Here is a 23,609-nt window from a genome sequence, read left to right as displayed (position 1 = left end):
ACCAGGAAAAGCAATCAGACCAGACTAAGTCACTGGTTTTCTGTTTGTATTTAAAAATATATATTTTAATTAAAATTGAGTTGAACCTGAATTCATCTCAGAGTTGCTTATTTGATGTTTTTGGGGGGTTAAAAAATATATTTCTAAAAGTTTTACCTCATCACACTTTTTACTCTCACTGCTCTTACATGAGTAAACTTTTTGGACACTCTTTGAAGAAGCAGCCCAGGTCTGCTCTGAGGTATGTGTGCATTATTAGAAAGTTTCATATTTTGGAAAAGTGGATCTGTTATAACTGTTGTTTGTTGGTGTATAGTTTTTCATGTTAGTTTTTAAAATACCGGAATTTGCTCCTAGCTTTCTGATAACATTATTTTACTTTTACTAGAGTAAAAATATGCTGTAGTAATGCTACTGTTAATTGATCAAATATTTGTTTACTCCACCCACTTCTGGGAATACCTCGTGCTGTAAATAAAACTTTAGAATCAGAATCAGCCATGTTTATGAGCATGAACAATTGATTGACTTTGCTTTTCACTTGCTCACAGCGTACAAACATTAAATTTAAACAGTAAAATCAAGATATATTCTTCCGTGAGACTTCAAATGAATATGAAATGAAAGTTTGAAAGTGACAAACGCTTTAATGACGTTGTATTTAAGCTTTGGGGCCAACCAATTAAAAGCTACGCCATCTCTTCTCCTATTGGTTTAAATTAAAATCGACAGCCATTTGAGCCTATCACGTTTCGTTACGTCACTGTAATGGGCGTGGCGACGCATGCCTCGTTTTTCATGAATTTTCCGTCCATTTCAGTCTAGCATTCTTTTTAACCGGGACAACATGGCTACTGCAGCGAGCCGTTACTACAGCGAAGACGGCAGGGCAACAAAACGACAGAAAACCGACGGAATGGCCACAGTGAGTCCGCTGCGACATTTCTTTTTTACTTCCAGAATATTCGGACCAAACTGTTGGAAGGCTTTTTTCCGGTGCACTTTTAATTCATTCATGTGCTCGGTGCTCGTTTGAAAGCGGTCACGACGCGGTTTCATGTCGGTGGAGCACCGCGACGGGAAACCGTTGATTCTCCGAACTCCCCGTTTTAAAAGGGGCTAGCTTAGCTTTGCGTTTTCAAAATGGTGGGTTATAAAATACAGCATAGTGAATGTGTTTATTTCAATGCGTGTTCGTGTGGTTCGCTTTGAGCGGGACCCAGGGAGGGCGGTTTCCTTCACCGGGCCTCATCAGAGCCCGGCTTTGTTCCAGTGCCGGAGGACGTTAGCATGGTTCTGTTCGGCTAATTGGGCCTAACGCTGTTTAATGCAGCAGTTTCCACAACTGTAACTCGGATAAAACTGAAAATGGAGACGCAGTCTGCATAAATACTGCATACAAATGAACTGAAACGGCGGCAGTTGGTTCCCGTTCCTCCAGCGGCCACTGAAACTGAACCCGAGCAGCTCGGTTCCGCTAGACTGGGGGTCTGCAACCTCCGTCTCCGGAGCAGCAAGTGGCTCAAAACCCAATTGTCTTTTGTGCAACTTTTTAATAAGTTAGTTGAATAAAACGAATAGTAATCCTAAAGATACATGAAATGCATCTGATTATTTAAGGTCCTTTAGTTGTTTTGTAGATGCTAGTGGCTATAGGCAGGAATAATCTCCTGTAGCAGTCTGTGTTGCAGCGGTTCTGTTGTAAAGCAGTTTCATGAACAGAATAGGTTTTATTTGTAAGAGATCTCAAATATCAACGAAGGCCTAAGAAGAAAAAAAACACACACACAATTACTGTAGACAAAAATACTTAGTTTGAATAAATGAGAGATTAAAAGAAATATCTTAGAAAGCGAACCAAAATATGAATGTCTTAAGCTTCTCAGGGTTGTCCACAATGTTGCACTCCGTTATCCTCCCTTGGGCAACAAGTCGGACCAGTAAACCAAACCGGTTGTGTGAGTTGCTGCTTTTCCTTCCCGCAGGGATACGAAGACCCACACAAGACCCTGCCTTCGGTGGTGGTTCACGTCCGGGGGCTGATGGACGGGGTCACGGAGGCCGACCTCGTAGAGGCGCTGCAGGAGTTCGGAGCCATCAGGTACAGAAGATGAAGTCTGGACTGTTTCAGCTGCATGTGACGCGTCATGTTTCACCTCCTAACGTATCAGAAAGTTGTGCTGATGGTTCAGTCACAACACGGTGACCGCACCGCCGTATCTAGAACAGAAAAGCTGGAAAACGAGATCCAGGCTGTGACTCAGCAGCTTGTCGGGCAGTTTATTTCCTGCCTTTCGATCACTTTGATGTTGACAGATTCTGCAGGCAGACAGGCGGCCTCTGTCTGGTTTGTTTGACCTCATGGCATATGGTTGACTCAGTAGGTGTGTCTCTGCTGCAGCTAGCCAATCAGGATGCATGCTGGGAGAATGCCAAACATTTCTCCCTGTTTGGACATCACCAGGATCTAAGGCTACTTCCAAAGACCCGTATCTGACTTCTTCCACTGCAGTCTGAATAACCCGATTAAGATCTTTAATCAAAAGAAGAAAATAAAACGATTTGTGAAGCAGAATCTGATAGTTTTCAAAGCATCTGCAGTTTGAGCTGCCATGTCGCATTTTATTCTACTTTTATAGTCGTAATTCTTAATCATAAAATCCCAGACGCAAAATTTGAACGTAAACAAAGCCTGTCGTAATAAACGATTAATCAATTAATCAACTGAAATGAACTTGATTTTCATTGTTGTTTTTTTAAGGACAATTTTGTTGAGATTTCCAAATCCATTTGATTTAGTTTTGTTTGTGTGGGGGGGCTTTTATTTCTATATCTATCTCATTTTAGATATTTTAAATATCTTCCAGATCAGAGTTTTTTTTTTTTTTTTACAATAACAAATTTTTTTTCTGGACTATAAATTCTCCCAGAAGTTATTTGCTATAAATGATTTGAGACCATTTTGATTTAATATAACGTTAATAATGCAAGAACATATTTTCAAAGATCAATAAACTTTAAGTTCTAATTAATGTTTAACACTGGCACTGGAATACACTTTAAATATCCAAAATAAATAAAACGACAAATAAAATAAATTCTGGAGTCTCTGTAAACAGAATTATCCTTGAAAAAATGTCTGGTTCAGACCAAAACGCCAGACTGAGAACTTTCATCATCCAGTTTTTGGTAGAAAGAGAAAAAACAAACAATAAATCTTGCAAATTATTGAGTTTGTTTTAATTTATCATGAGAAGTAATTAACCCTCCTGTTTTGGTACAGCAATAATGTTCGTGGGTCAATTTGACCCAGGGAGAGTTTTATCATGCAATAGTGTCAGGAACCAAAAAATTCCTCCAAAACATTTTTTTTATCTGATTATTAACTCTAATACTAACCATCTCAATCAAAATTTGTGCAATTATGTTTTTTATTTCTCAGAAATTAAGGATTAATGACGACAACTTGACTCAATTACAAAAAAACCTAGACACAAAAAAACAATAATTTCCTTTGGTAATTTTTTTTATATTACATTTAATTTTTTTTTTTCAAAGTGTGACGCTCTTTATAATTGAACTTGAGACACACAAACTGTTCCGGGTCAAATTGACCCACCAATTAAAATCAAGATAAATGAGTCATGCAGAGAGTATTTATGTTTTCCTCCACTTCTACTGAGTGTCACTCAGTGTGGGTGGAGTTTACCCACTCAGTGTGGGTGGAGTTTACCCACTCGGTGTGGGTGGAGTTTACCCACTCGGTGTGGGTGGAGTTTACCCACTCGGTGTGGGTGGAGTTTACCCACTCGGTGTGGGTGGAGTTTACCCACTCGGTGTGGGTGGAGTTTACCCACTCGGTGTGGGTGGAGTTTACCCACTCGGTGTGGGTGGAGTTTACCCACTCGGTGTGGGTGGAGTTTACCCACTCAGTGTGAGTGGAGTTTACCCACGTTCCCGTCAAAAGTTGTATGAACACCTGCTTTCTCGCAGTTCATTGTGAAGTAAAGAGAGTAGGGAGAAAGTGGGATTGTGTGTGTCTGCGTGTGTGTGTGTGTGTGGTGAAAGGAAACAAACTGTAGCTGTAAGGAAACAAACAGAATTGGACATTTTTAATCTTTTTTTGCACTTTAACTTGACTGCCGGGTCAAATTGACCCGAACAGTATCGATGTAACAAGTAGACGCAGGGGGGGTTGCAAATGTGTAAAATGAATACATTTTCAATTTATATGTAGAGTTCACCTATTAAGACAAATAGAAAAAGTTTCATGCAATAAAAATACTTGCAGCTATTTTAAAAATATTTTTAAACTTTGAAACGGGTCAATTTGACCCGCAACATAACAGGAGGGTTAAGTTATTGCTTCTTGTCTTAGGCACACTCTTTTTTTTTTTTCTTTTTTTTTTTTCCAAAATTTTGTTTATAAGGGGGGGAACTTGCATTATTATTAATGTTTTACTTCAAAATGATCTCAAAACAATATTATTGTTATACCAATAATTAGCGGGACAATTAATCGTCCAGCAAACTCGATTGACGGTCTGTTTTCTGACGGCGCAAGAAGCTCAAATTACCCCAAAGTTTAGTTTTGTGGAACAAAAAACCTGAAGTTTTGTGCTTCATTCAGTTTAAACATCTGATTCATCATCTTACTAATTCCAGATGCTTTTCGCCTTTTTCACATATTTTAACTGCATCTAAGTGAACTGTGCCGAGTCGGTGGGAAAAACTTGGCCAAACTTTGAATGAACTTTGTAAACACAGCGGTCTGTTTACTCAGAGGAGAAAGGGGGCGGGGCTACAGGTGACCTGGAAGAGTCTTAGAGGAGAAAGGGGGCGGGGCTACAGGTGACCTGGAAGAGTCTTAGAGGAGAAAGGGGGCGGGGCTACTGGTGACCTGGAAGAGTCTTAGAGGAGAAAGGGGGCGGGGCTACAGGTGACCTGGAAGAGTCTTAGAGGAGAAAGGGGGCGGGGCTACAGGTGACCTGGAAGAGTCTTATAATCTTCACATCGGTGTCGTGAAACGGAGCTGGAGGGTCGCGCTGCCATGATCATCTGCTGGTTCATGCAGTACGTTTCACCTGGCAGATGTTACTGTAACATCTTAAAGAGCCTTTAAAACTTTAAGATTTATTACGTTAAACGAGCATCACCAGGTAAACTACCTGCCTGGAGAGGCGATGACGTCACTGCAGCTGATGGGCTGATGCCGCCGGTCTGGTCCTGGTCGGAGTTTAATCAGGTTTTCAATCAGTCGTCAACTGGACTACAGACTTTAAAAAAAAAAGAAAAAAGGTATTGTTTTCTGAAATGGCAGTAATAAAGCCAAACTACAAATAATGTGTAGATTTTACGTTCAACCCTTTGGCTGCAAACTGACAGTTTTAGCTTCACTTGGTTCAGATTCACCAAAAAAAAAAAAAAAAAATTGCCCTTTTAGGCTCTGAATAGTTTATAAACTGTTCTTGAGTTGTTAAATGAAAACAGAATGTGCTGATTTTTACCCGATTAATCAATTTCTTTGTAAATATCCAAAATAAATGAAGAAAACGGCTGAATTATGAAGCCTCTGGAAACAAGATTATTCTAAAATAAGGTTTAGTTGAGACCAAAACACCAGACTGAGAACTTTTATCACCCAGTTTTTGGTAGAGATGATAAATCATGCAAATGTAAATTATTGAGCTTGTTTTAATTTATCAATCTTTTAATTGATTTATTGCTTATTGCCACAGGCCTGGCTGCTGCTAACAGATGTAATCATTGTTCCAGCAGCACATGCAGTTCTCTTCTGGTGTTGATGCAGATGAGCTGATTCCAGATCAGATTAACCTCGGCTGTCATCGTTTCCTGCACTGAGCTTTAGAGAAGTCCTGATGTGCGATCAGAGCAGATGCTGCAGCGTCCTGTGAAGATGTTGTGATTACAGCCAGGCGTGTAACAATGATGCCAAACTGGTTGATTGGAACCGTTTAGAGATGAATCTCCAGGGTTTGTTATGAAGCGGTGCGTGTGAAGAGATCAGAGCAGAACGCGGCGTGTGTTTACGTTCCAGCTATGTGGTCGTGATGCCAAACAAGCGGCAGGCTCTGGTGGAGTACGAGGACATGAACGGCTCGTCGACCGCCGTCACGTACGCAGCCGACAACCAGGTCTACATCGCCGGGCACCCGGCCTTCATCAACTACTCCACCAGCAAGAAGATCTCCAGGCCGGGAGACTCGGACGACTCCAGGAGCGTCAACAACGTTCTGCTCTTCACCATCATGAACCCCATCTACCCCATCACCACGGTAACCGACACATTAGCTTCTGGTTGGGTTTTCAGTCTAAATGGCATAAAAAGAAGCTAAAAGAGTTGCAATAAAAACCAAGTGGAGTCGCCTTGGAAACCGTTTATTACCTTCAAGTTCTGAAATATAGTGGTAGGACTTGACTCAGATTTATAATTACAGTGTCTAACTTATCACATTTTGATCAAATATCATGGCAGGTAGTTTTGCTAAATGTTTACCAATGGGAATCAGTTTTTTTCTTTTTTTAATAAGCACCATTTAATTGTTTTTTAGGCTTTAAAATAAAAACAAAACATAATAAACTGAAAAAACATGTTTGATTTTTTATTTTATTTTTTTAAGATATTACGCTGGGATGAAGTGTCTTTTCGACTGCATTTGGCAAAACTGCAGAAAAAACAGTTTTTACACACGAGTCACATGATCAGCAGCCAGATGTTACTACTGGCAGAGATGCTGAAGAAGACGGGAAGCAGCTTGTTATTTAATCACTCAGACTTATTTTAATTGCGTTTCTTTTTGCAGTTCTTTTCTTTCTGCCTCTACTGGAGGTTTCTTCCTGTCGGAGGACGGTTTTTTCTCTCTGCTGTCGCTCAACCAGGAGGAAGAAATGCTGCAAGTCATTGACTCGATACGATCTGCTGGGTTTCCTTAGATATAAAAACTAAGTGATTCAGTAATGAGTTGAACTGTTTAACGAGGACCGGTCAGGATGAATGAGGCGACATGTTGTGAATTATATCTAGAAATAATAACTTGAGTGTTTAATCTGTAAAAGGCTCCTTTGAGTTTTTGTTTATCAGGATGTGACGGAGCCTAAATGGTGAGACGGTAAAACCGTCTGGAGCAAATGTCAGGAAGCCAGCATTCCTAGGAACCATCAGATTAACTGAAAACGGTCTCCATCTGTGCTTTTGTTGCATCAGAGTTTCAGATGGTCCATTTATGCGGGATTCTGTTGTGCGTTTTGTCTCCCCTGCAGGACGTCCTCTACACCATCTGCAACAACTGTGGGCCCGTCCAGAGAATCGTCATCTTCCGGAAGAACGGCGTCCAGGCCATGGTGGAATATCCTTCCTGTTGGGTAGAAACGAGCTTTTACTGTTGTGCCAGCAGCAGGTCCCTCTGGAAAACCAGACCTAGAGCTCAACGGGGAAAAGAGAGACAACAAAGCAGAGTGACAGGCGAGCATGTAGATCGAGTCACGATAACCGAAAGAACATCCTGAGCCAGTTCAGTCACTGAAAGTGTCATTCAGTCAGGCAGAAACTTGTCAGATGGAGGGTGAAGTGAACAGGGTCAGGAGAGCTGAAGCGCCGTCGCCTCCTTAACTGTCGCCACGTTCGACTCGGTGCAGAGCGCGCAGCGGGCCAAGGCGTCGCTCAACGGAGCCGACATCTACTCCGGCTGCTGCACCCTGAAGATCGAATACGCAAAGGTACGATGGGGCTCGGTCCAGCTGGGCCTGAATGATGCTTTGACTAGGCCGTTAAATCTGCACAGACCCACTAGAAGCTGCTCCATCCTCAGTGCCAACAGCTGCAACAAAACGGCTTTTCATTTTACTTTCATTTCCTCAGAACTCTATTTTTCCTCTCTTTGGAATTACAAGTTTTTATTTTTCTCTCAGATTTCTAACTTTAAAAAATTCTTTCCTTTGAAATGTTTTTATTTATTTTTCTTATTTTATTTTATTTTCTGGGGCTTTAGTTCAGACCTAACTTGGAGCTTAAAGGTGGTTTTCAGACACTCCAGCCAATCAGATCATGAGTTAATTAGAGAATCGGTTCCCAAATGTCTCCATGTCACAGTCCCTCCGTAGACGTTAACCTTTGACCCCCACTGAGAGACAATACTGGAGAAGCTGCAAAGAAACGTCAACTTCTAGGATGTTTTCTATTAAATAATTATTACATTCGATGAGCATAATGCTGACCTCGTAGCTTCTGATTTCAGACGGCTGGGAAATGTGATCAACACAATCCCGTCTTTTGATTCTAAGAAAATATGTAATTAATTTTTTCATTAATCACATCAGGTTTCATTTTATTTCGCAGTTCTTTTGGTGTTTTGCTTTTTCCTGCTACAGCAGCTGGATGAATCTGACAGTCAGAAGTTACATTTGCATCAATTATTTAAACTTTTTTTTTTTTAAATAAAATATAACAGAACAAAAAGGATGTTAAAAATGTATTTGTTTAAAATTTTTCTCTTCTACCTCCATGTTGAAAAGCCCTGTTCTGGCGTTAAGGTGACGTTCTGTGTCGCTCTGTTTCCCCAGCCGACCCGCCTCAACGTCTTCAAGAACGACCAGGACACCTGGGACTACACCAACCCCAACCTGGGCGGCCCAGGTAAAACCTGCAGCGGGCGCCAGGGTGCCGCTGACCTGCGGTCAGTCGGCTCACTTTGCCTCCTGATTAGTGATGGGGCGGGTCCGGTCCGGTCCGGTCAACGCTGCCTGGGAGCTGGGATGTGCAGGAACACGCTGGCAGCAGAAAGATGACACCCTGCAGCTACGCTGTTTGACTGGAGGGGATTTTCTGCTCCGTTCTGCTGCTGGCATGTTATTGTTCCAGCTTGGCGACACGCCGGCGTCTACAGGCGCCTGCAGGTTACCTGATGCTGCGATAAACCAGCTGGATCGCTCCAGTCCGTCCAGAAAACCAGTAAACGCACAACACCGTGTGGGGATCGGAGTCACCTTTGACGTTTCTCATACTGAAGCTGAAAGAAATAGAAATGTTCCTACACGAGTCCGTTTGTTCCCAAAACTAGATTCAGCATTTATGGTAAATATTCCTCATGTTTTTCAAGTTTATATGATTAAAAACTTAATTTAAAATGAGAATTGATGGAAATAATCAGTTTTAAGTTTTAGCCAGAGCCAATGAATGTTTTACTAATTATGAAAACTGACACATTCATTTAACCAAAGTAGCTTATTTTACATATTAAATGCCCAAAATTGCAAATTATTAAATTGCTTCATTAAAACATAAGCATCATATTGCCTAAAAAGCAATAGCAGTATTTCTCTAGTGATTTAAGGTTTTATCGTATTTAGCAAATTATTAAATTTAACAAATAAAAACTCGGTTATTATGATCAGAAGTTGATTTTTGAAACAAAACATTTTTTTTAACTCCTGTAAATGTTAAATAATAATATCAGAGCCTGGGGTTTTGATAATTTTGATAAAATGTTGTTTTTTTTCCCCCCATTTTTAAATTTTTATCTTGTGAAGCTTCGTGTGGGTTTGGGGCTGAAAGTTTCTGCCTGGCTTTGACCAGATCATCTTCCTTTCGGTGTAAACGAGTCAGACCAGCAAGTTTTTACTTCTCAGGCCTCATGTAGAGAAATTAATGTTTCTAATAGAGATCTGAAAATCTGTTTTTTCCTAGATGTTTTTTTTTTTTTAAGGTGAGCAGAAATGACAGGCGCAGGGAGATGAGGACGGTTTCTGGTTCAGTGGACGTTGTCCTCAGGGTGTTTGCTGCCTTTTAGAGAAGAACAGTCAGGCTTTTGTTCGCCAGGCGTTCCCCTCGTTTTCCGTCCATTGTTTGCATTTTTCTGCCGCCATGATGCGAACCTGATCAGGAGTGTTTTTTGTTTTTCTTTCTGCTGCCAGCCGTGTTCCTGCTGCTCCACGTCTTCTGTTTTACTGAGGCTGCTGTGGACGATTATTTGTTCTCACGGTTCTAAACACACAGAAGCACAAACAGAACAACTCGGACATCTACAACAGTCACCAGTAAAGTGGACATGTGGTTTTGGTTAAAGGGCTGGAAATCATTTCACGATGTCAGCATTTTTTTATGAGAGGTGCACCGATAAATCGGCCCCGATTTCCTGAATTTTTGGAGCTCGGTGATCGGTCGATACTTTACTGTGAAACCGATCTTAAGTCTGGAAACCAACCCCTACGGATCCACCAGGTCAGGATTCTGTCTGTCTCTACATGTAGGTCTGTCTCAATAACTAATGCAGCTGGACGATAAACGATGATGTTTAAAAGTAATATAATGGGATAATAATGCAAGAACATATTAACAATAAACTTTAAATCGTAATGAACGTTTAACACTGAACATTTTAAATATCCAAAATATATAAACGAAACAAGAAATAAAATTAGTCTCTGAAAACAAAACGCCAAACTGGAGACTTTTATCATTCTGTTATTGTTGGAGACGATTACTCATGGAAATTAAAATTCTTGAATTATTGTAATTTATCATGTGATTAATTGATTTATTGGTTATTGTGACAGACCTAACATTTAGCAACAATTCAAACTGAAATATTGGCATCGGCCAAAATCGGAATCGGCAGGTCAGGCTTTTTAAAGATCGGTGCACACCTATCTACATCACTCAGTATCGATAATTATTGATCAGTTTTTTTGTTTTGAATATCGTGGCCTTTTCTACTTTATCCAGTTTCCTCTGGAGATTTTAATCCCATCTTTGGAAACTTGGGTCGTAGGAAACGCTTCATTTTCACTTTTCAATTAAAGTGAAAATGTGGTTAATGTTCTGTTGCAAGATGGGATTTTTTTTAACTCGTATAATCATTATTGGTTGTGTTTTGCAAGGAAGATATCACATCAATCAGACATTAACGAGGAATCTTCCTGGGGTTTAATGACTGATTCATACAAAACGCCTGGAGTCGAGTTTTTCTGACATAAGACTGATTCTGGTCTTTTCCGCTGTCGCGTGACCGCAAATTTCTGGAGGTCACCTCTTGTTTTAAAAAAAAAACAAACAGACAAATGGAAACGGAGGCCGTTTGTTTCTTAAAAAGCCAAACCCGGCTTGAGGAGGTTTAAAAAGCGAGAGCAGAGGCATGGACCAGCATCAGTACCTGTAGTCTGATCTGCAGAGAACACGCATCGTCAAAGCACAGCCGCGCTCACACAGAGGGACAGAGGAGACACCCACCCACCCAACACGACGAAGTAGGACTCATTGAGCCACGGAGACGCGTTTGGGGCTCTGAGCTACACTCGGTCCCCCCCCATCCTGCCACATCTACAGCGCCTCACTGAACGGAGAGTCAAGACGACCCACAGACGATGCATACTGATACAGAACCCACCCACCTCCAACCAACACCACTCACACCGGAGCCACTGACCACCGCCCATTCTCTCTGCTCCTTCTCTTCTTTTTCTGCTCATTCCTTGTTTAGTTTTTTTTTTTTTTTAATGCCTTCCATGTAATGCAGGTTTGGCAATTTGCGGCTAAGAGGAGCCACAGCCCCACTCTGAACTGTGCTCTGTGGCGGACGCTAAAGCAGGATTATTCCTCTAGAGATGGAGTCCCGGCTCAGCCGTCAGTGAGCGCTGCTGCTGCTGCTGCTGCCTTTGGTAAAACCAGGAGATGATGATGAAGAGGAGCAGGAGGAAGAGGAGGGTTTGGATGAAATGAAGTGAATGGAGAGTGAGGGATCTGCTGCAGCTAATGCCCCCCCCCCCCCTCTCCGTGTTGGTAAACATGCAGTAAGTAATGCGAGACCCCCACCACCACCACCACCACCCTTCCAAAGCGCAACAACACACGATTTACATCCTGGGCTTTTTTTTCAAAGGAGCCAAAAGTATTCATACTGACTGAGTTAGCACAGCTGGGTTCAGGTTTCCTCATTTACCCCCTGACATTTACTCGGGCTGTTGTCTCTTGTGTGAACATGTAACGGTGAATAACATGGCTTCCACTGTGACTCTCTGATTGTCGCACCTGTACAGATGGTGATGCAGATGGCAATGGGAGCGGTGCAGGTGTGTGTGAGCGTACAAACCTCTTTACTTTAACTGAGCCATTTGTGACCCAGAGTGACTGTGTGTTTGGTCCCCCCCCCACCCACCCCTGTTCACCTGTTGGGCTCCTGTTCAGACCTGGCACTAACATCCACCCTGGACTCCTGTTGCTACCTGGATCAAAGCTAGCTTAGTTTAATCGCCACGTTTAACGTTCAAAAAATGTTCCATGGCCTCAAATCAAACATCTATCAACTGGTTGTGCTTCAGTGGAAGGATAATTCAGCGCTACATACCTCCTCGGTTTTATCCAAACATCCGTTGAAGGTTTTTTTTTTATGCTTTACATAATGAACACGTAAACATCTGAATTTTGTCAAGGGCCACTGTAAAAATCATCAATACGCATCAGAATTTCTGGGGGGGGTTTTTTCCTATAAAGTTGCGTTAAACGCAGCAGTTTGTTGCGGTTTCTCCAGGTTTCAGTCGTGTTGGACATCGCTCCATTTATTTTGGGTGAAAATCAGAGCTGGACAATATGGCCGAAAAACTTATCACGATATGAAAATTTCGTATCAGTCCATCTATAATTGATTGGTCTTTTTGTTTGGCAGAATTTCAGATATTTCAAACAAACGTATAGTGTGACATTTCCTGTGTTATCCAGGTTTTACTCCATTTTGCTTATTTTTAAGCAGTTGAGTCACTCATCAGGTTGTTGCTAGGCAACCAAAGAGTGAGTTGGCTGATTCCATCAGCTTATCTTAGTTAGCTCAGAGAGGCTAAACCTTTCATATCCCAGCTTATAATGGACCCTACCGCCCAGAAACGCCCCTCGAAAGTCTCACTTGACTGCATGTCTCACAAACAAAGCCTTGCGGTGCTTAGTTTCTATGTAAACATGGCATTTTTCATTTCGACTGACTCTACAGAGTATTTGAGTTGATTAGTTTAGCATTTCTGCCGGATTTTCACAATATATCAGCCACGACAATGGACAGGGGAACCAACAAGTTCATGTCATCTTTTTTGGACGACATCAAGATGTTTGAGCCACGCGATGCCTCCAACGTTGTGCGCGTTGCAGCTAAATGCTACCGATCGATGAGGAAAACAGCAGATCCTCAGCATAAATATAGCTGTGGACAAGATCACTGATGGCTGTTCTTGCGAGGCTGGGTAAGTCGGGCATTCATGGTTTTGAGGGTGATTTCTGTTGGCAAATGTTCGTATGTGCCTAGGCCTGATAGGCTAACACGATTAGCGAGGCTAACACGATTACAGTTTAGTAAAAAGCCTTTTCAGGTGAAATAAAATCTTTAATGTATGTCGGATACGGTACACATTGCATATTGATCTGTACAGCTAACGTAAGACTAACAGACAGGCTTCAGGATGTAGAAGTTGTATCGGTACTGCCATTATGCTGTACTTGGCTAAAAGGTTTTCATAATGGATGTGTTTATTATTGACTTTTTTTTTTTTCATTCACTAAACACAAAGAAAGCAAATCAATAATACCAGACAATCAGCAGACACTTTGTTCTTATTGATCCTACGACGGTTGAGCTGCAAATGTGGTCGTGCACAAGCTTTGATCCAAGCAAGGCTTTCTGTTTCAGATTTTGGAAATCTGTGAATTTTAGTTCCACAAACACGATCAGGATATCTGACATCGCCTGTACAGATACCCAACTGACGGAGAACCATTCTTTTTCAAGTCCTGATGCAAAAACATTCTGCCGGTCTGCTAGTCCACAACGTATATTAGCGTGTTTTTACTACTGTAGCTCGGGTTGTGAGACGGTCTCGCATGTGGTAGCTGTGCTGTGACGTAAAATGGGCATTAGCCAATGAAACGCGGCCCCTGTGGTAAGGTCCATCCCTTGGCAGAAACCTTTTGGTGAAATAAAAGATTTAAATAAAAACCAAGCAACACTACGCCTGGTGTGGGAGTCGGGTAAAGCCTGGCGGGCTGCCAGGCTGATGATGCCGTGGCAGAAACCCTGGGTTTGTGTTTTGTTCTAATAAAGTTGCGTTAAACGCAGCAGTTTGTTGCGGTTTCTTCAGGCTTCAGTCGTCCTCCCGGGTCATGCTGCTGCCAGGTCTGAACGCGGCCTCCGATCATCTGCATCCACCTCATCCTTCAGCGTTTCTGCTTACTCCACTCGGGTTGTCTTAAAGGGCCCAGTCTGTTTGGTTCTGGACGGTCAGAACCTGAAGTCAGACATGCTGCTCTTCCTGCAGTTGTTGCATTTCATGCCTCTCCCCTCAACCCTGATCACTGAGGCAGTCTGATTGTGGGGGTCCTGGTTAGACGATGAGCCTTGAGCAGCATGTCTGCTGACCCGGAGCTCCGTTTAGCCCGGCGCTCCTTTGGGCGCCGTTCGGCCCGTCGGCTCATTGTTTGCTGGTCGTCCTGCCGTCTCATTAACTGGAGTCATGTTTGTGTCTCTTCCTCCTCCTGACTTCCTGTCCTCAGAAGACGTCAACGCGAATCCCAACAAGCGCCAGAGGCAGCCGGCTCTGCTGGGGGACCATCCTCCAGAGTACGGTGAGTCTGCTGACCTCTGACCCCTGATCTAGCATCAGAGAGCCAGAGAGCAGTAGTTGCAAAATATTCTACCTCAGGTAAAATCCATAATCTATGCAGTCTAATTCTATGCCGTGTGCTCATTTATTTTACAGTATATTTAACTTCCTAACTGGACTTCCTGCCATTTGTTTTTACGTTTGTATACGAAGGTTAACCTGATATTAATCGGTTATTTATTTTGCATCAGCTGTCCGACTCCTGACTGCTCTGACTGAACAGATTGAAGTTGTTTTTGCCAAACTTGTGACGCATCATTATATTTCAGTAATCTGCTGCTGCTGCAGCGTTAAATTAATTTGTAATTCAGTACTTTTTTTAAAATTGGTAAATGTTTAAGTCGGTTCTTCTGTGTTGGACCGACTCTACGCCTCCGGTTTGGTCCATCACCTTTTTCTGTCTCGTGTCCCTGTCGTCCTGTAGGAGGCGGTTACCATGGCTACGAGGAGAGCTACGGGTCCCCTCCCTACGAGGGCCGTCGGATGGGGCCCCCGATGAGGGGCCGCGGCAGCCGGAGCTACGGGCCGGGTTACGGGCCTCCGCCACCGCCGCCCGGCGAATACGGCGCCCACGCCGACTCGCCAGTCGTCATGGCTTACGGGCTCGACACGGCCAAGATGAACGCAGACCGAGTCTTCAACATCTTCTGTCTCTATGGAAACGTGGAGCGGGTCAGTGAAGGAGCGCTGCAGTTCTCTGACCCGGTCCAGCCGCTCTCTGACCCGGTTCTGTTCTCCTGCCAGGTGAAGTTCATGAAGAGTAAACCGGGAGCCGCCATGGTGGAGATGGGCGACTGCTATGCTGTGGACCGGGCCATCACTCACCTCAACAACAACTTCCTGTTTGGCCAGAAGCTCAACGTGTGGTGAGTTCAGTCCGCCCTGTGTCCCCGCCCCTCCTGCGCTGAGGGGGCGTGGCCTGACCATGTGGCTCCGCCCCCTGCAGCGTCTCCAAGCAGCAGGCCATCGTCCCCGGCCAGTGCTACGAGCTGGAGGACGGCACCAGCAGCTTCAAGGACTTCCACGGCTCCCGGAACAACCGCTTCTCCTCGCCGGAGCAGGCGGCCAAGAACCGCATCCAGCACCCGAGCAACGTGCTGCACTTCTTCAACGCGCAGCCCGACGTCACGCCCGAGATCTTCGCTCAGGTCTGCCGCCGCCGCCACAGGCAGGCAGGACGCCATCTTAAAAAACACAAACCTTCATGTTTCATCCTGATGTTTTACAGATTTGTGAAGAACTCGGAGTAAAGAGTCCAGTTAACGTCAAAATGTTCACAGGAAAAAGTAAGAACTTTAAAACTCCTTCTTTCTTTTTTTAAGTGTAGAAATTAAATTCGAAAGTTAAAATCAAAATAATTTTGTTACTGAACTAGAATTTCATCAATAATATTTTTATTGGCACCAACATTGAAAGAATTGTAGTTCTGATCAATATTCCCAATCCATGTCGGCAGATCTATTCTGTCTAGTTCTATGGTTTGGGCTCTGAACGGCGTCATGATTTATTTGTTTTAAATTAAGAATTCCTGATTGCACTTTCTGAACCGTTTGAAAGGTTTCAGGGTTTCCCTCAGTGTATTGTAGGCCTGGCGGCCCGCCATGCTTTACTAGCACCACCGCCAGGCTAAGCCTTTCTTGTCCTTTTTCTTGTTTGTTTTTTCAGGAAAATAAAAAAAATCGCCTCTTTTTTAAGCCGGATTGCAAGTGTTTGTTGCTCTGAGCGTTTCACTATCAGAGCAGATTTATTTTTAAAAGATATGTTTATAGAAGATGCGTTTATAGTTTATGCATTTAAATCCGGGCCAATCACACCGCTGCGCGTTGCCTCGCGCGCTGCAGCAGCTGGATGTCTAAAGTTAACCTCAGCGCGGATCACGCTCCTCCTTTCACTCGAACTGGACACAGGCTGACCGCTATGGATATTTACATCAACCCCTTGTGAGGAATTATGATTAGTTATGAGGAGTTATTGATTAAGGTAAGAGTTTAAACCCACTGCGTTAGCTCTGGTTAGCTCTGGTAGCGCAGCTCTACGTGAACCGCAGGAATAACTTGTAGTCGCGCTTTCAGTAGTGTTTTGAGCTAACAGTGAGAATGATGTATATTTGTGAACAAAACATTATGCAGCGTTTGCATCTCAACACGCTGCCCAGCGTTTGGCCCCGTCTTCCCTGAAACGTTTAGGTCTGTGTTCTCGGTTAGCCGGTGCGTTAGCGGTTAACGACCCAGCGCTAATCACTCATCGTGCAGGTTTAACCCGGGGAGGAGCTTTCGCTCTCCTCGCAGTCACCCATCACGCTGATTTTATATTTTATTATTATTACTAGTATTATTTTTCCAGTTACATTAAGCACCAAACCGTATCAAATGTTTTGTCCACTTAGTCAGACAGAGTTAATGCGCTGCGGCCACCGGACATCTGAAAAACTCGTCCATAAACTCGACCAACCAAAATAGTTTCTGTCTTCTTGTTAAAAACTCGACAGACACGAAATGAAAGAGCTACTAAAGCCACATTAGCAGCATTGAATTAAATCTCCCGTTTGTTGCTCATCTCTGCGCAGTGCAGCAGATTACCACATCATGCAGGGCCGGTCCAAGGCTGTATGAGGCCTGGAGCAGAATGTGACTTAGGGGCCCCTTTTTGTTGCTAAAAACATCAGCACTTCTAACAGCTTCTGTGTTGGATTTAGTGAAATATAGGACAGGGGGAGTAGTTTAACTGGCAAACCTAAAAAGCAATAAATTATAACTGCAGTTTACTAATTTGTATTTGTGAACAAACGGAGCTGAAACTCAAAGATTAAACTCGCAGCATCAGATTGTAGCTATGGTAACAAACCAATCTGACTATGAATATTGTTCTTTGAACTTCTACAGAGTAAACTTGCCAGCTCCTTAAAATCTTACATTAAATAATTTAAAGTCTTTTAATTTATATATGCTGAAACCATTATGTCAAATTTAGCAGCAATGATAATTTCAATAAACAAATGCTACATTTATATGTCTGTGTTAAAATATTAGCATTTATGGGGCCCCTGAAGCTCTGGGGGGCCTGATGGAGCCGCTGACTTAATTTGGATTCAACAGAAGTGGACATAATTAATATTTATTTTAATTGTATTTTTTTATTAGTTATTTTTAAGACTAGTTGTGGGTTTATATAGCAGTTCACTGACGATGTTTTCCCATAACATATAATAACGCAGTGATATTTTTACTTTTATTGTCTACTTAACATCTTTTAATACAAAAACACAAGTGGACCGCCTCGGCGCCCCGACCACCAGGCTTAGCAGGTTTTCTGGGGGAAACCCTGGTTTTGCTGCTGTTTTTATCATTTTCTATTGGCTGTTCTGCTTCTAACTGCACGGATTGAACAAATTAAAGTCGTTTTTACATGTTTGATTAAACTTTTGGTGTTTTTAAATGTGCTGTTCTGGTGCAGTTATCACATAAACCTCTAGTTGAGTACATCTAAATCGGCATTAAAAAATCATTTTAAGTCAATGTAGTCGATACTAAAGCTCAGATATCGGTATCGGACGTGAAAAAAGTGGATCAGTGCATCGTGTCAAGATTCACTTATGACGAGACATTTTCCATCAGTTTGGATCAATTATTCACTGATTTAGTAATTGAGTAAAATTCTGCCAAGAAATTCAGAATCTCAGAAATTTTCTAGACGACTTCAAAACTTCTGAGTTTAAAACTTCAAAAATTTGCTAGTGGGGGAAAAAAAATCTAGAAAATTCCTGAGATTTGATGTTTTTGACCAACGTAACCTTTGTTTCTACCTATAAATGACCCAGTACTCGGCTGAGTTTTTGGTATCTGCCGGTGCTGACCCTCAGATATCGGTACCAGAACTGATTCATTCCTGCTCTGGATCTGATCCTGCCAACAGGTGGCGCTGCTCCCAGCGACCGCAGCGCCTCCGGCCTGCTTGAATGGGAGTCCATCAACGACGCCATGGAGGCGCTGGCGCTGATGAACCACTTCCAGATGAAAAACCCAGGTGTGGGGGGGCAGGCGAGCAAAGGGTCATCAAAGGGTTTGTCTCGATCACTCATCTACTACCTGCTCTCACTGCTCACTGTTGGTCCCGCTAGGCTGACGGCTGGGCAGGAGGCCCCACTAATGCTTTTCAAAGATGGACGGCTGAGTAATTACTCGTCTATTTGCAGCCAGTTAAACATGGCCAGCAGTAGCTCGCTTGGATTTAAAGTGACAGCGCGATTAAACGGCCTAGTAGCACATTTCTCTTTTTAAAACTCGAACATTTTTAGAATGATCTCAAACAATTTCTAGGGAAAAAAAAACTTTGAAGTCTAATATTTGACTTTTGAAACTCAGAAATGTTCAAGTTTTTAATCAAATTTTAATATTGATGAAAAAGTTCCACTGACAATTTAATTTATAACATTTTTTCCATGTTGTAAGTTAAATAATTGTGCGGCCATTGTAAATAAAAAGACTGGTAAATTTTGAGATTAATCACAGAAATTGCGTTTGGGTTTTTTTTTTCTAGAACATTTGAGTTTTTTTCAGCAAATTTTGTACTTCAAACTCAAATTTCCAAATGTTTTAACAATTTCTGAGTTTCAAGCTATTTTTTTACAAAATATTTCTGAGATTAACTGAGGTTTTTTCCTCTTTGAGCATGAAAATCTTCTTTTTCTGTAAAATTTCAGATAAATGTGTAAAATTTTTTTTTTTTTTTTTTTTTTTTTTTTTACAAATTTACTATTTTTTTCAAATTGAAATTTCCAACTTTTCCCTTGAAAATTTCTGAAATCTCAAAATGTTAGTGTTTTGACAGAAATGTGCTCCTCTCATGTATAATGTCCCAAACGGGCCATTGTACGTCTGAAGCAGAATAAATTCTAATAGAATTTGGAAATTGGCTCTCAGCCGGTTTGGACCAACTCTGAGCTTCATCCACATCCTGCTGCCCTTCGGACCGGACCCGACCCGGCCCGGTGCCACTGCTGCGTCTCATCCTGTCCCTTCCTGTTGCAGGCGGTCCGTACCCCTACACATTAAAGCTGTGCTTCTCCACCGTCTCGCACGCCAACTGAGACGGAACCGGCCCTTCTGGATCCAGAGGACGGAACCGGACCCGGCTGGACTCCATCAACCAGAACAACTTTATCAGTCTGGAGTTTAAACCGACAGTCAAGCTTTTAAATCCAACTTCTGCAGCGCAGACGAGCTGCAGAGTGTCGGTTTATTTCCTCACCATCTGGTTGTCACTTTGACTTTTTGTATTCCAAGATGGCCGCCGGAGGCGGGAGTCGCTTCGACGGTCTAATGGCTGAAGACGCAGCGGCTTTCTGAACTTTTTATTATTATTCAATCGTGTTTTTTGTTTTAATTGTTGACGGTTTAGTTCTGTGTGTTCAGATCTGATATGCAGCTGGAGGAAAAAAATTTTTGTTCTAAGAAAATAAAGGAAAACGCTCAACAGGCCGGCGGCCATGTTTCTGCTGGTTCTCATTCCCTGGGTCCTAGTGCCCTCTGCCTGCTGTTTCAAACACTTAATTTAGATATACAAAGGTCACCGCTGGCACACTGAACTTATGTTACCGTCTCATGGTGAAGAACATAAAAACACTTTGAGGTGTTTAAAGCTGCAGTATTCAACTTTCATAACATATTTTAGACGTCTGAAGTGGAAGCATGTTGCAGTTAGACTGAAAATCTGTGAAAGACAAATTGACTTCTTTCAGTGCTAGATGCAAAAATCCAATCAGCTAGAAGGCGGGTCTTAGCGTTGTTAATCCCCCTACGGGCAGTGCTGTTAAAAAAAAAATCTAGGAAGAAACTTTAAAACATTTTTTTTCCTCAAATTCTCAAACAGAAACTAGTTTCTGAGATTAATGGGTTTTTAAAAAATATATACAAATAAAAATTCTAAATTGTCTTGGAAAAACAAAATTTCAAGACATGTTTTTGACAAATATTTCAAAATTTCCAATAATTTGAAATATTAAATCTTTTTTATTCTAGCAGTTCTTTTGTACTTTTCAAACTTTTCTAAAGAAAACTGAAATTTCAATCTCAGTATGAGATTAGCCCCCACTTCCCTGTCATGAATGCTAGGCTAGTTAGCATTGCCACGAATAACTGATGCCGCTCTCCCGTTTTTCGCAAGTAGAGGACTCCGTCTCCAACGCTGAACCATGGATTCGTTAACAGCGACTTTACGTGCAGCGGCTCCATTTCCCTCCCGTACTACCAGATCGATAAACTTAAATATCTGAAAAGCGGCATCATATTAACAACTTCGTGTTTCCACGATGAGGGGTATGAGTTTGAAGACATTTCTCCGTGATGCCTGCTGCTAAAAAGCCGCCTTAAAAAAAATTCACAGAAAATCCGCATGTTTCAAAGCGTGAGAAAAAAGCAGTTTAGAAAAAGACTAATAGAAAAATTTTAAAGACATTCATTATTTAACATGATGACCAGGGGAGAGCGCGAACGCAGTCCCCCACTACCATAAATTGTGCAGTTGAGATTCTCCCATGTGGAGAATTCACAGAGGTCAGATCGCCGCAGTGCAATGGCTGATCCTCACCCTGGGCGATCCACCTACAGGATCATGGAGTCACCCCTGCCAGGTAAGTATGCCGTTCATTCCTCTGACCGACCCTTATCAACGTCACACATCCGGTTCTGACTCACGGTGGGAGAGTAAAATATTCCCTCAGTCACTGTAGGATTTAACTTTCAACTTTCATCCTCAGGATTTGTCTAGAATAAAATCTCAGAAATATCAGAGGTTTTTTTCTAGCAAATTTTATACTTTTCAAACCCCAATTTCAGAAATTTTCTAGAGAAAAATTGAAAATATCAATCTTAACATTTGAGATTAATTTCCTCTCTTTGCTCTCTGCTACGCTACAGCTAGCATAGCCTTGCATGAATGCTAGGCTAGTTAGCATAGCCACGAAAGACCGTGGATAAACTATTTCCCAGTAACTGTAAGTTGTTTTTCTATTAGCAGATTTAGCAGCAAATACACGAGTGAATGACAGTGATACGCCCCGCCTCCTGGCTCTGATTGGCTGATTCTGCAGTTTCTACAGGAAGCACTTTGAGTATTGGCTTGCTCTATTATTTCTGATTATGTCTCATTTTTTCAGTGACGTATTACAGCAAATAAACATTAAAATAATAAAAACAGGAGTAATAAATTTCCACTCAGATTTTAAGATTAATCTCAGAAATTTTCTAAACAAAAAAAACATTGAAATTTGTTATTTCTGGGAATTTTTTTTTTTTAATTTTCGAATTTTAAAACTAAGAAATTTAAATAAAATTGCATGAGAAAATCTGAGGCGAATCTCGAAATTTGAGGATTTTGGCAGAATTTTCCTTTAATGTATGATGGCCCTGTTACGCCTCCTACAGATTATACTGACATGACAATGAAATATGTTTAAAATATGTAACTTTAGTGGTTTTACCAATTAGCTGTTTTTCAGAATAAAGCAAGTTTAAAGTAACATTTATAGTGACACTTTACAAAAGCCTGTGTGACCAGCAGGTGGAGATATTTTTAAAAGTGACGAGATGCACCGGAACACAGATTTAAGTGCACAATATTTTATTTAACAATTCTTTCAAACATTTTTAAAAACAAGGCTTCAGGCCCACTACTTGGTCCCTGGAACAAAAGGAACACACAAGGAAAAAGGACAGACAAGATCAATTATTCCAAAGGAAATAAAACAAAACATGCAAAAGAAATTAGTAAATCAACCCAAAAAGAAAACAAATTAGTAACTTCAATCACAAAACAAAACTAAAAGAAAACAATGTAACAAATCGTTGTCATCCGCTTCCAAATGCCCTTCGATGGGGCCACAGGAGTAACGCCCCGCCCACACAGCCTGCCCAATCCGCAATGGGTTTAGTTGAGAGCGGCCAAAACAACAGCAAGACAAGACAAGACAGCAGAGCGTCCAAAGCGCTGCAGCTCCAAACAATCAGTTGCCTGAAACAGAAAAACCCATTAACAGTGGATCCATTTAAAAGAAATCAAAACCTAAATAACGGGTAGCTTACCCGGGGGTGGAAACACAGCGTAACCCGGGAGGAAGCGGGTCAGCAGGTGAGGACCAGACGGAAGCCGCACGCCACAGCAACCCCCACCTGCAGCCGCCAACGCCATCAGAGCAACACTGCAGAAACGCACGACAGGTGTAGCACCCAAAAACCAACCATGATCCCAGCCACGGATAGCAAAACTGGCACTTACGATCGCAGACGAGTCGACCAAACCCACAAGCCGACATATAGCCGCCGACCGTAGCAACAGTGGGAGACAAAGACGCAGGCAACCTGCAGCGGCCCGCCCAACTGTGAAGGCGTTCGATTCGCGCAGCAATCAACGGTTCCCGGTGCACAGAGTGAGGGAGGGTGGAACACCATCCCACCAAACCCGACAAAGAGCAGAAAGTTTTCAGTCTTTTGTTGAATAGTAAATATTACAGAAATGTTAGTACAAGCAGTTTGATATAAATTACATTTAACATGATGACCAGGGGAGAGCGCGAACGCAGTCCCCCACTACCATAAATTGTGCAGTTGAGATTCTCCCATGTGGAGAATTCACAGAGGTCAGATCGCCGCAGTGCAATGGCTGATCCTCACCCTGGGCGATCCACCTACAGGATCATGGAGTCACCCCTGCCAGGTAAGTATGCCGTTCATTCCTCTGACCGACCCTTATCAACGTCACACATCCGGTTCTGACTCACGGTGGGAGAGTAAAATATTCCCTCAGTCACTGTAGGATTTAACTTTCAACTTTCATCCTCAGGATTTGTCTAGAATAAAATCTCAGAAATATCAGAGGTTTTTTTCTAGCAAATTTTATACTTTTCAAACCCCAATTTCAGAAATTTTCTAGAGAAAAATTGAAAATCAATCTTAATTTGA

The 23,609-nt window shown here is 42.2% G+C and overlaps 1 protein-coding gene, 2 long non-coding RNA genes and 2 other non-coding genes across 11 annotated transcripts; 2 read left to right on the top strand and 3 right to left on the bottom strand.

The window, feature by feature from the left end:
* The first annotated feature begins 780 nt into the window (after positions 1-780).
* On the top strand, positions 781-20,132 carry LOC103475224 (heterogeneous nuclear ribonucleoprotein L). Of its 7 annotated transcripts, none has more exons than XM_017308296.2 (14): positions 781-925; positions 1,986-2,101; positions 6,059-6,296; positions 7,282-7,367; positions 7,641-7,737; positions 8,581-8,653; positions 12,052-12,084; positions 14,549-14,617; positions 15,080-15,327; positions 15,400-15,521; positions 15,602-15,803; positions 15,884-15,941; positions 18,568-18,714; positions 19,683-20,132. In XM_017308296.2, the coding sequence occupies exons 1-14, from the start codon at positions 848-850 to the stop codon at positions 19,739-19,741; spliced, it is 1,626 nt and encodes a 541-aa protein (XP_017163785.1). In that variant the 5' UTR covers positions 781-847; the 3' UTR covers positions 19,742-20,132. The 7 variants fall into 7 exon arrangements, with proteins under 7 accessions (XP_017163785.1, XP_008424905.1, XP_008424902.1 ...); XM_008426683.2 differs by having other exon boundaries at positions 14,546-14,617; positions 18,568-18,678; XM_008426680.2 differs by having other exon boundaries at positions 14,546-14,617.
* On the top strand, positions 15,948-18,160 carry LOC145554679 (uncharacterized). Its single transcript, XR_014090665.1, has 2 exons — positions 15,948-16,361; positions 16,398-18,160. It is a non-coding gene; the product is annotated as an uncharacterized LOC145554679 (long non-coding RNA).
* Positions 20,133-21,128: 996 nt separating the features above from the next.
* On the bottom strand, positions 21,129-21,291 carry LOC145554769 (U1 spliceosomal RNA). The gene has a single exon (XR_014090760.1). It is a non-coding gene; the product is annotated as a U1 spliceosomal RNA (small nuclear RNA).
* Positions 21,292-22,255: 964 nt separating this feature from the next.
* On the bottom strand, positions 22,256-23,552 carry LOC145554678 (uncharacterized). Its single transcript, XR_014090664.1, has 3 exons — positions 23,195-23,552; positions 22,734-23,027; positions 22,256-22,662 (listed from the first exon to the last, which is right to left on the bottom strand). It is a non-coding gene; the product is annotated as an uncharacterized LOC145554678 (long non-coding RNA).
* LOC145554765 (U1 spliceosomal RNA) lies at positions 23,210-23,372 on the bottom strand. The gene has a single exon (XR_014090757.1). It is a non-coding gene; the product is annotated as a U1 spliceosomal RNA (small nuclear RNA).
* Positions 23,553-23,609: the final 57 nt, after the last annotated feature.

The sequence above is a fragment of the Poecilia reticulata genome, chromosome 13 (genome assembly GCF_904066995.2).
Source record: "Poecilia reticulata chromosome 13, P_reticulata-male-v2, whole genome shotgun sequence".
Lineage (NCBI taxonomy): Eukaryota > Metazoa > Chordata > Actinopteri > Cyprinodontiformes > Poeciliidae > Poecilia > Poecilia reticulata.
The sequence above is the reverse complement of the archived record's forward strand: the minus strand, read 5'-3'. Positions and strand labels throughout refer to the sequence as shown.

What these genes read in the sequence shown, in the direction of transcription:
- LOC103475224 (XM_008426680.2), top strand. Translation starts at nt 848, where the DNA reads ATGGCTACTGCAGCGAGCCGTTACTACAGCGAAGACGGCAGGGCAACA. An exon ending in TGGCAATGGGAGCGGTGCAG is followed by an intron (nt 12,085 to 14,545) that starts GTGTGTGTGAGC and finishes TCCTGTCCTCAG; the next exon opens with AAGACGTCAACGCGAATCCC. An exon ending in GGACCATCCTCCAGAGTACG is followed by an intron (nt 14,618 to 15,079) that starts GTGAGTCTGCTG and finishes GTCGTCCTGTAG; the next exon opens with GAGGCGGTTACCATGGCTAC.